General features: G+C 39.9%; 1 protein-coding gene and 1 long non-coding RNA gene across 4 annotated transcripts; one reads left to right on the top strand and one right to left on the bottom strand.

Annotated features, from left to right (window-relative positions):
• The first annotated feature begins 120 nt into the window (after positions 1 to 120).
• C19H17orf67 (chromosome 19 C17orf67 homolog) lies at positions 121 to 7474 on the top strand. 3 transcript variants are annotated; one of them, XM_053994757.1, is made up of 5 exons: positions 472 to 664; positions 1612 to 1862; positions 2550 to 2650; positions 5854 to 5993; positions 6990 to 7474. In XM_053994757.1, exons 2-4 carry the CDS (start codon positions 1808 to 1810, stop codon positions 5968 to 5970), a joined length of 273 nt encoding a protein of 90 aa, XP_053850732.1. In that variant the 5' UTR covers positions 472 to 664; positions 1612 to 1807; the 3' UTR covers positions 5971 to 5993; positions 6990 to 7474. The 3 variants fall into 3 exon arrangements, with proteins under 3 accessions (XP_053850731.1, XP_053850732.1, XP_053850733.1); XM_053994758.1 differs by having other exon boundaries at positions 490 to 563; XM_053994756.1 differs by lacking the exon at positions 1612 to 1862 and having other exon boundaries at positions 121 to 563.
• Positions 7475 to 9486: 2012 nt separating this feature from the next.
• On the bottom strand, positions 9487 to 10816 carry LOC128816633 (uncharacterized). The gene is made up of 3 exons (XR_008439976.1): positions 10768 to 10816; positions 10627 to 10688; positions 9487 to 9649 (listed from the first exon to the last, which is right to left on the bottom strand). It is a non-coding gene; the product is annotated as an uncharacterized LOC128816633 (long non-coding RNA).
• Between the last annotated feature and the right edge of the window lie 513 nt (positions 10817 to 11329).

Here is an 11329-nt window from a genome sequence, read left to right as displayed (position 1 = left end):
GCCCGCCCGGGAGCTGCCGGCGAAGCCGGGGCCGGGGCGCTCGGCGGGCTCGGAGCGGCGCCGCGGGATGCGCGGGGCGGCGGAAGCGGAAGCGGCCCGGGGCCGTTGCCAGGACGCGGGCGCCGCCCGCCCCCGTCTGTCGCGACAGCGGGGATGTCGCCAGCGGCGCTCAGCGGCCGCGACAGTGCCCGGCGGAGCGGCTCCGCTCCGGCTCCAGCTCCAGCTCCAACTCCAGCTCCAGCTCCAGCTCCAGCTCTGTCGGGCTCAGACCCGAGGCGAAGGCCACGCTAGCTTGGTGCCGAGTGACTGCGGTGTTTGTGCCTTTATTGCCCAGCCATAAATGTTTTCCCCCATAATTTCGTTCTGCCCTAGAATCATGGAGTCATCAGAGTTGGAAGAGGCCTTTACGATCACTCGGTCCGACCGTGCAGCCGGCACTGCCGCTGTAACCTCTAAACCGCAGCACCCGCGCCAGGTCCAGCGCCTCTTGAGCTGCTCCAGGGATGGGGGCTCCACCCCCTCCCTGGGCAGCCCTTTCCAAAGCCTGACCACACCAAACGATGGTAATCTTCGAATCTCCCCTGTCTCAGCTTGAGGCCACTTCCCCATGTCCTCTGTTAGCCCAGCAGAACAGCCAGATCCCCACCTCACTACAACATTTCAGGTGGTTGTGGAGACCAGTGATGTCCTGCCAGGTTGTGCTTTTGTGCTGTGTTTGTCCTCCCCATGGTTGTGCTTTATTGCCCAGCCATAAATGCCTTCCCCTCATAATTTTTGTTCTGTCATTACATGTTCAATTGTTTCCCTGGAGCAGTTCTAAAAATAGTGGCTGCCATTAGAACCTACAGGTTTTTGCACTTTCAAAACAGTATAGTGAGCAATGATGTAAATCCATACAGCATTTACAAAATTTATTGGATTCTAGGCTCTTGGTATCTTAAAAAAAAACATTGAAAAATGCACATACTGCACAGTTGGGCAACACTCAGGTTTCCAAGGAAATTCCTCACTTCCCTCATGTAAGAGCCAACAATAAACTCCAACTACCTATTTTACATGTTATAGTTGAAGGGATGTATTTCATGCCCTACAAACTGGTAATGCTGGTACCACGTGTTCAGCATTGCACTGCCCAGAAGAGCTCTAGATATTTCTCAAGGCCAAAACTACCTGTTTGCAGTGACATTTGCTAACCTACATCCTTAACACTATGATTAATATGCTTTATAATCCTTGCACTTGTTGTGCAAGGAGGAGAATTATGTGGGTTTTCATTTGTATGGTTCTATTAATTTGATAAAAAACTCTGCTGTATTTCTCAGCAGTCATAATTTGGCTTTGCTAGAGTTAAACCCCATTAGTAAGTACTTCTCTGCTGGAGCAAAGTTAGAGACAACCTTTGAAAAAGGGGCCCCTTTGCAGCTGCCTCTGAGATTAAAAGTACTGGCCAGTTGTTTCTTTTAAAAAACAATAGTTTACCTTGGGCACCAAAAACCTTTGCTTGCCATGCTAAATATAAGGGGATAGGCTTTATTTTCACAAGTTTAAAATAGCCAGTGTAGCTCTGAAGCCTGAGGTGGAAAAAAGGGCCTTCTATTTTCTTTCCCTCAGGAAAAGAGTTATGCAGAGAATGTGTGAGCAGATAATAGACTAATTCAAACCTTCAGACCAGATGTCTTCAGAATCATACTATCACTCAAATTAAAGCATAAACAAACATTTGGGACTGACGTAGCTCCTTCAAATAGGCAAATGCCTCGGTCAGGGTGGCTCATTTTGGAACAGACTGAGAGAAAGCAGAATCAAAATGAAGACGTTTCTTGTGTTTGTCTCCTTTTTGGTCCTGCTGACCACTGTTACAGGTAGGAGTTTATATCAACAAACCCGCATATGTGTAGAGCTGCAGAGCATATGAGAAGTACTAGTTTGTCAACCTTCTATTTTAGTATTCATTATTAATATATTTTAATATATTTAATTTTTAACACTCAACTATTTTTATATTGCAGGCTTTCCATGATTTGATTTTTAACAATCATGATGTTGTATTTGATATTTAACTCTCTGCATTACCACACTATAGTCATTTGTTGTAAACCCCAAAATTTTAGTTTTACTTGCTTACTATTTAAATATTATTTTACCAAGGTCCTGCAAGTGGAATGTTCAATGCAATCTCTTCTTTGCAATGTATCTAATTCATTACTTTGAAAAAAATCCTATAAAACAATACAGAAAAGAACAAAGAGTTGGAAGAGCAACTAATGCCAGTGGTTGATGGTGCTGTTGTATTTCCTCATTTTATAGTACCATGAATATGTGGGCTTTGCTTCATACTAGTAGGACAAGAGAAAACAAAAGTATAAAAATTGTTTAAAATTCCACTCCTATCTCTTGGAATGCAATAGCTCCTGGGAAGGGGCTGTAATGAAAGAGCACTTTGTTTATAGAAAAAAAATCAGGTTTGGAGACATTTCATTTCACAACTGATAGATAAAATACTAACTTTTTGATCATTTCGGAATTAATTTCTGCTATTCTTTCTTTAGACACTTCACCAATTTTGTCTGATAAAGATGCCAAACAGATGCTGAGGACTCGTCGTGAAGACAGACCAAGAAAAGCTGGTTTCCCTGATGAGCCAATGAGGGTGATTTATAACATTTACTATTAAATTGCATTAACTGAAAAACCCAACACCAAATCCCCCAAAACATTTGTCCTTAGTATTAATTTTCTATTGCTTCCAGGCAATATGTTATGAATATCACCCTTTAAAGCAGCTGAGTTCTTCCATGAAATATTAAAAAACCCTTTAAATTCTTTCAATTACAGTTAAAAGCATTCTGTAAGTACTGAGTATTGCTCAGGAAATTTTCACTTGCAGAATGAGAAGATTATTTATCATGGTTCAAAAACACGGATCAAATTATTGAGAAGAAAGTGGCTTTTAATTTATAGAGATGTGGATTTCATCAGCTTGTTCCTGAAAAACTAAGTAACAGGAAAGGTCTTCTGCTTACAGTACATTCTGCACTGCAGACAGAGAGGAGATGGAGGAGTCAGTGGTCAGTGTGGAGACTGAGGTAGTTCTCAACCAGCTTTAAAAATTACTTACTTTCATTGACTTATTTATGGATGCTACAGATAGGATGTTTTTTTATGATATTGTAAAGAGTTTTTAGTTGCTGGCTTAATGCAACAGTTTTGGGTTTGCATGCAATATCTACATTTATTTATTTCTAAATCCTGTTACAACAAAAGAAAAAGAATTAAAGAGCCTTCTGTTTTCCTTGCTTTGACAAGACTTAACACATAATCCTGCACTTATCAAGGGTACTTAAGGTATTTTAAAACTACTGCCTATTTCTTTCCAAAGTAAATAAACTGAGCTAAAATTACATGGTTCTGAAGAGGCAAAACCCACAGAAGCCAGGAGCACACAAGGGATTGTGCACGTGATGAGCACAGGGGGCTCAGTTTAGCAAGGTGCTGAACATTTCTGGACTCCATAGGACATGAAGAGCACTACCTGCCTTGCAGGATTGTAGAAACAGTGTCTGGTTTTCCCTTTCCAGTGGGTAATGTGCACCAGCCAAAAAGAATCCACCTTCCCAACACTGGGTGAACACACTGTTTGTCAAAGGGGACACCACGACAAACCAAAGCTGTCACACAGATATTGCTCCGTGCTTGTTGACAACCTTGTACACTGAAAATTGCACAACACAGCCAAAAACCAGAAGGCTGCACTGCTGCCCACAACACTCAGGACTGGTTTGGTTTCTAAGTTGTTAAATAAGCCTTGTAGTTTTTTCAAATGAACAGGAGTACAGCTTCCATCTGTGCTTATGCTTAATATACCACCACAATTAAGGTTATGTGGTAAATATAACAAATATTGAATACGGAATAAATGAAGCAGTTGGATTGAGGTAATTCCTGTATGGCAAGAAGCTACATGCATGCTTGCACTGTTTAGTCTATGGTTTAGTTTTAGCTGGTCCTGTGAGGAGCAGGGAGTTGGACTTGGTGATCCTTATGAATTCTATGATTCTGTGTGGGGACAGGATGGATTCAGGGCTAAACAAATGTTGGATTTCTGACTCTGCTGCTCTGTCCTTGCCACTTTCTATCCTACCACGATTAGGAGCAAACACTTTTTGAGAAATTCCAACCTTCTTTTACTTATTTTCTTTTGTTTTTTATCTAGAAAGCAAAGCTGACCCTCTGTAAGAAAATCCAAACATAAGAATATTTGTTTTGCTCTCTAAATGTCAAGGTTTTCAGTAGAAAAGGAAACATCTTCTGAAAAAAAAAAACAACCCTCATTGCCCTATGGAACGTGGAGATTTTCCATGTGAATAAAGGTGCAAGGCTGCTGCATCCCTGTGCACAGCTTGTGCACATGGACTCAAGGAGAAAAACTGATTTTGTATGGATGCTTTGTAGCAGAATGAAATGAATGCTGGGATGAACCCACCTCTGTTCATCTGTTTTAAGCACAAGCTGTTTGTACCGGGCCAGATCATGCTGAGCTGGGGAATGTAATTTGCAATTCTTTGTGACACTCTTTGACTTCCACAGTGCTGCTTGAGTCAAAAACCTGTTCAGTTACAGACAGAAAGATCAGCCCCCTTTGATTATGAAAAGAAAATGTAATTTATGTTATCAGCACATTTTAAACTTAATTTGACTGAGATCCTACTTTTGATAATGTGGCATCTTCTCAGTCACATAGTTCTGTTCCCTGCCAGTTCCTAAGGCAGTCTCTCCCCAGAGATCTGAGCCAAGTCTCCTGGTGCTCTGAGCAGAGAAAGCCCAGTGAAAGGCAGGATCCTGATGCTGGAATACTTGGCCAGTGCAAAGGGTTTAGGCTACAGCTTCCATTCCAACAGTGCCCACTCTGCAAAGCAATGGGGGATTAGTTTGAATAAATGTATCTGGTGTTCACAAAGCTTATGAGTCCACTAGGACTGGGACTTTTTAAAAGTAAACTTTGTCCCTGATGGAGGTCAAGTTTTTGGTACACAGCCTGCTTTATTTCAATAAATTTTTTGCTGAGACCAAAGCCTCTCTCTATAAATTGGTTTAGGAAATACATGTTATTTTATTTATCACCAGTCAGCATTGGTGATAAATAAAATAAATGTTTTAACTTATTTCAATATTATTAACATAATACGTACTGAAAATTCATACAACCTATGCTTAAAATAAAAACAGAATTATTTTGTTGAAGGAATTACAAATGGGGTTTAATAAAGCTGTTGTAATTTTATAAGATATAGATTTGGCATAGATAAGAGCTTAAATTTGCTTGCTGCAAGTATTTTTAGATTTATAAATTTTTAGAGTAAGGTAAATAAACCAGCTGCACTTGTGACTTGGGAAATGTGTATGTAGTGTGTGCTACCTACCAGAATCCTTCAGTCCTGCCACATGATCCTGCAAGGGGTTAATGTTCTTTAAGCAGCAGGAACCAGTTTTCAAAAGGGGCTATAGCAGATCTATTTGTGAGAATCCTTTGTACCCTAAGGCCCAACAAAGGCTTCTATGTTGATATGCAAATAACAAATGTGTATACAGAATTCCTAATTTATGAATATTGTTGTATAATTCTTGCTCAACACCTTTGCTGCTCTGGAGATGATGTCATTACTAAATATTGCTAGGGCAATATTTAGTAATGGCTGGGGCAAGCTGACCAGCAACAACATTTCACTATATTTGATTATTTAAGGCATAAATTAATGGCTCTTACATCAGCTGTGAAAGTATCTTGGGTCCCTGGCCTGACATTAGAATTGAGTGAATCACACAATTAAATTACTTTTTCTTTTCTTTAACTAGGAGTATATGCTTTACCTCCAGCGCTTGGAGCAGAGATCAGAAGAACAATTCCTTGAACACTGGCTGAATCCTCATTGCCTCCCACACTGCAACAGGGATCTGGTGCATCCAATCTAATGGGTTTACCTACCCTGCAGCTGGTATATATACATTTATACATATTTCTTCTACAGTGCATAGTTTTTTCTCCATAATGAAAGGCAGAGCCACACATTGGGAGAGAAGGGAATAACCAAAGGCTGGGGAAGCACCTTGTGCTGAAAGGTGTTGGGCAGCTGATCAGGGGCAGGGAACAGAAGTATCCCAGGCTCTGCTCTGTCACTCTGCTCTGTTCACGTTGATAGAACTCTGGTTATGCACTCCTCTGCTATGTGGGTGTAATCTGGTGACTGCAGAACATTCTTATTAATGTGGCTTCAGATTGCTCCTGTTTCCCTCCTGTCTGTTTCTGTTCTTTTTCCAACTGTTCTGTTTAAGTCTTGTACTTGTTCACTTAGCTCTCAGTGGGACTGGGGCGGGATTAAACTCAGTTGTCATCCTGGAGATCCTCAGGATGCAGTCGGACTTGCAAGGAGGTTTTTTAAACAGACATGAAATTTATCAACTGAGATAAGTTTGAATCATCACCATAAAAGTGAGGCTTTTTTTTAATATGAAAGTTGCAGATTTAGCTTCATATTTTCAAAAGCTTTTAAGCAGCACAATACAGAGATGGTATCTGTCACAGCTGATCTGTTTCAAAAGATAGAAAGTTCATCTGCTTAACATTCTTTTATCTATTTGTACCTCTCTGGATACCTTTAAAAACTGGGACATTGTGGTAGACTTCAGTGGGGCTCTATTAATCCACAATAAAACAAAGGTCTGAAACTCATTTAAAAACAAAAACATAACATTCCCAAACTTCGGCCTTAGGAGGCAAGTTGGCAATTTCCAAAAAAATCTTCCAGCTGAGACACAGTTGAAAGCTGGCTCACTTAGCTACAGGAATTCTTCCCAACAGCTGTTCCCAGGCCACTGTGAAGAATTAATGTTAGAAAAGTGTTTAAATTATTTGAACCCCTTAAGATGTTATTAGTATGGCCAATGTCAGCAGAGATTTTGATATTCTGCTTTTTTTTTCTTTTTTCCTGCAGATCTCTACATGGATTTATACGTGATTGTGTTAAGGAGGACAAGATTATTCCTGCATTGGCCACGTGCTCATTGTAGAGCAGAACCTCTCTGCAGTACAGTGCAATCCTCATGTCCAGCAGAACTTCCAGCTCTAAGTGGCTTGATGAGTTATAGACCACCATGTATTTTCTACCAGCAATGATTGCATGCATGAATAACTGAATTGAGGGTTTCCACAGTTTCTGAGCTATGGACAACGTATTAGTCCTAGAGATCCTTTCAAGGGCACAGGTTTAGACTGTCTGAAGCAAAAGGAACTTGGAGGGAGAGGTCAATAGAAAATTGCAGAATACCAACATGAAGAGAAGGCCAGCTTTCTGGGCTTTGGAGGAATCCTTATTTACAGTTTTCTAGGTTAAATAACAATATTTCACGAAGACACAACATTTATGTAACACTATGTCTTACTGCCTGATGAGTATTTCATGTATTGTTTCATAATAAAAGCTTGACTCAATTCCATTTGCAGATGATTTTGTTCCCTTGGTCTCCCATACTATATTCTGACAAAACTCACTGGAAGTGAGGCTCAGTTTTGTGAAGTACTAAGGCAACATCAGAGGACTTTCTAGCAGCTGGGAAGCCCTATGGTGCAGACTAACAATTGTGTAGTTTCTCTGCACAAGTATCCCTTTCCCTTGTAATTCTGCCAGGAGGGGCAACTGAATCTAGCCAGCCCTTTCCTTCCTGTGTGCCTTTATAACTCATACCTTGGAAAAGAATATCTTGTACAGCTAGATGGGAAATATATCATACCTGCAAAACAACACAAAAAATGGCTTGATGGCTCTTAAATGACTGCTGTGATCTGTAATGGCAACAGAATTAGTTATGAATGGAGCAAAGTAACTTTCAGAGCTCTTCACTGCAGTCACGCTTGAAGCCTGAGGACTGGGAGTAAAATAAAACACAATTTTATGAATATCTATAAGGTAATTAGTGCTACAGAGCACTCGACAGGCTGGACTAGATCAACAGTTTTTCTGGTATACTTTTCTTCCAGTAAAGCAGCTCTCCTAGATGACTCCAAGGAAATAATTTAAATCTCAAAGCATCAAAGGCTTGCTTTCCTCTACTGCCAAGATAAATCATAGATTAAATCTGGGAGTGTGAAAAAGTATAATCAGGCTGCTATTGTGTGCTTCATTCATAACTCTCTCAATACAGAGATCTAAATTTGCATATCTCTTTGAGTTAAAGTCACTAGGTGAAATCCTGGATCTGTTTTTATTTGCACAGTAAAAAATTAATTTAATGACAATTATGTCAACTGTCACCCTGTGAAAGTAATTTTTCAAGTACTTATTTGAAATGAAAGAACTCCCACCTAGTTATACTCAGCCATTTTTAAGGTAACTGGGAAGGTTAAGCAGAAGGTTCTGCTCAGTTCTTCTCAGCAACACTGAGCTAATCCTAAGGCAAACATGGAATAGAAATTGTTCATTGCTTTGCAGTTTGCTTTTCCACATGAGGGCCGACGGATCTCACGTAGGTATCTCCAAAAGTTAAGTAATATAAAGTCTAATTAATAAGGAGAAAACTACAAACATTGAAAGATGAAGTATTTCCTGATCACTGATCCACATTCTTCCCCACTTCATAAGAGAAGGAATTATGGTGTAGTGCTAAGAGCCTTTAGCCCACGTTGGTGTCAGGCTGATGGGCAAAGGAGCCAACTCATATTTGCACTCACGTTCAAACCAAATCCATCTCTCTAATAAATATCTACACCTCTGTTCTGGGCTAGAACTGACCACTGAAGAACCTCCTGGTCCCTCAAGGCAAGAAAAGCAGCAGACACCATATAGGAAAGTTTGAAACATAAGGAATCAAGGGAGGAAAAAAGAGTATGAAAGAAAGGAGAATGAACTAAAAATGTTGAAGTTAAAAATAATAAAAGAAACCGAGACTAAAGCCTATGAGTGCCTCTGGAATCCTGTGATGATGAAGAACATAGCCCAGTTACTGCTTTTTAAGACATTCACCCTCTGCCAGATTTAAGAAGGCAAGTCATCCCTTCATAGAAATTAATTTTGCAAGTAAACAAGAAACACCCTCCAGTCTATGGGAGAGGCAGCCAGAGAAGAGGAGGCCAGCACAGCACAGCACAGCAGACTTTCATAAGTTTGCTCATCACTGGCAAACACTGAAAGCTGAAGAGAGTGAAGGCGTGTGACTGCTTTAGAATATTGCCATGGATGCAGCATCCCCTCATTCTGCTTATTGTATATTTCTGTATGTCCATGAAAAATACACAGTGTTTTACACAGAATCCAGTGAATTAACAAGAGAACAGGATCTTAGGATCAGGTATAAATAAATTAGCTCAAGCATTTATTGTGACTCAGCAGTGAAAAACTCATAGATAATTAGCATAAAAAGTAAACACTGCATAATTTTTTACTTAGTTATAGCTACAGAATTATGTAATTAAGCTTTTATTCAGAGTCCTTCAGGTTTTTTTTGGTCTCTTCCTCTACACAGATCTTTCATTCAAAGATCTGCTGAGCTTGAATTCCTCTATAGTTGAACTAGATCAAGTGTGTTCAAGGATTAGTTGCAGGTTTGTTTTTTTCCATGTCTAAAATCTTGAGAAAAAATGCTGGACTTTCCTACACGACTGCAAACCAGAAGAATAAGCATTCTGAAAGTTGTATACTGAAGGTGGAAAAGCTGGAAAAATAGTTGTTTTCCAAATGCTTTTAAAGAAAAGGATTAACACAGACCTGGGAAAAACTTTCATCCATGATAAGCATAATCATAAGCTCCAATCATTGACCTGTTTTACACCCAGTGCCTTTCCGAGCTGAGCAGCTGCCCACTAGATGCCACTGTTTCTGCACTCAACCAGGATCACAGCCCACAAGGACTGGAAGCACCACATCCCTTTCCTCCTGCTTGTTTTTTTACTCCTTTTCTTAAAATGTTCAGCTTAATTGATCAAAATCAGAAGTCACCTCTATCCCATAAAATAAAGACCTTTAGCAAATGGCTGATTTTTCCCTCTCTGGGTTGCAGACTGCTCTGAGTGTGGGTGTAGGTGTGGTTGTGCTTCATTATGCCACAGAAAGAAATGGTTGGAAGTTCCTGCAAGCACATTGTAGTGGTTTGTGGCTTTTTTCTGCCTGCCATCCACACACAGACGCTAACAGAAGATTTTGTGTGTTTGCAGAAGCTGTTCCCTCTCAGAGTAAATAATTTGATCCATGTTCAGTTTCCCCAAATTAAGCCGCAGACTGATCAATTGGTAAAAGCATCACTCCAAGGCATGACATTATCTTCCTACATTTATGATCTTTAGCAGCACAGGGAACTATGTGTTAGGTGCTGTACAAAGTGTACTGAAAAAGCAGACTGTGCCCAGGGCCAGAAATGTAGTGTCTCTCTATAAAGAATAGATACGTAACATCTGCTCTAATTTTAAAGACACAAGAATTCATTGAAAAAAGGGAAAGGCTGGGGTTTTTGAGAGCATCAACTTCCTCAGCAAGGCCAAAAGATTTTATCACAGACAGATAAATAGGACATGAAGTAGTTACACTAATGCCACTAAGCACTTTGGCAGTTCAACTAATTGGCTCTTTCCACCAGACTTACCTTGCAGGAAAACATGCACCAAAAGTTCTTATTTACCAAGACTGGAATTTCCAGAATGCTCCCTGAAAGCAAGTCACTTGCTTTATTTGAAATTCACTTTTACAATGATGAAGGTAATGGAAAATGCAAAACTAAACTTACCAATTTGCAGTTTAGATGATTCAGTCTTTGCTTCTCAGGGAGACTGAGCAGGTGAGCACATTCTTCCACTCACAATGACAGGATAGCTGCTCTGGAGCATTACTGAAACATTAATATGAAAAAGAGTTACAAAGAAACTGCCTATAACCATCTGAAATTATGATATAATGTATATGGAAATGTTCCCCTGCAGTACTCCAGGGCTTTTTTTTTTTTTTTTCTTTTTCAATAGTTCCAGCCCTGTTTCAATTGTCAGAATATTGTTTTGAATGAAGACTTCTGTTACTCCCAGTGAATTAATGCATAAATAATTTCTGAAGCAGTGGAGTGAAATTGGATTGATTGAATGTGATCACTGCAGTAGGAGCCTACTTTAGATTCTCAGTGAGAACTTATTTTTTAATGACTGAAGAGATCAGAGTGGATTTTAGAAGGTTATCTGATCCTTTTATGGTCTACAAAAAGAAGAAAATCTTGTGAGAACTATGTATCTTGAGATTTCTGATGTGTGATTAGAAATGCTGAGTGATCTGTCTCCTATCTGGCATTTTAATCCTTTTTC

The sequence above is a fragment of the Vidua macroura genome, chromosome 19 (assembly GCF_024509145.1).
Source record: "Vidua macroura isolate BioBank_ID:100142 chromosome 19, ASM2450914v1, whole genome shotgun sequence".
NCBI classification, from domain to species: domain Eukaryota; kingdom Metazoa; phylum Chordata; class Aves; order Passeriformes; family Viduidae; genus Vidua; species Vidua macroura.
Note: the sequence above shows the minus strand (reverse complement) of the source record. Positions and strands in the feature narration are given on the sequence as shown.

Bases quoted from the DNA above. Each gene is read 5' to 3' on its own strand.
- C19H17orf67 (XM_053994756.1), top strand. From the start codon at position 341: ATGTTTTCCCCCATAATTTCGTTCTGCCCTAGAATCATGGAGTCATCA. The intron at 564-2,549 runs GTAATCTTCGAA...TTCTTTCTTTAG, and splicing joins CCTGACCACACCAAACGATG to ACACTTCACCAATTTTGTCT. The intron at 2,651-5,853 runs GTGATTTATAAC...TTCTTTAACTAG, and splicing joins TCCCTGATGAGCCAATGAGG to GAGTATATGCTTTACCTCCA.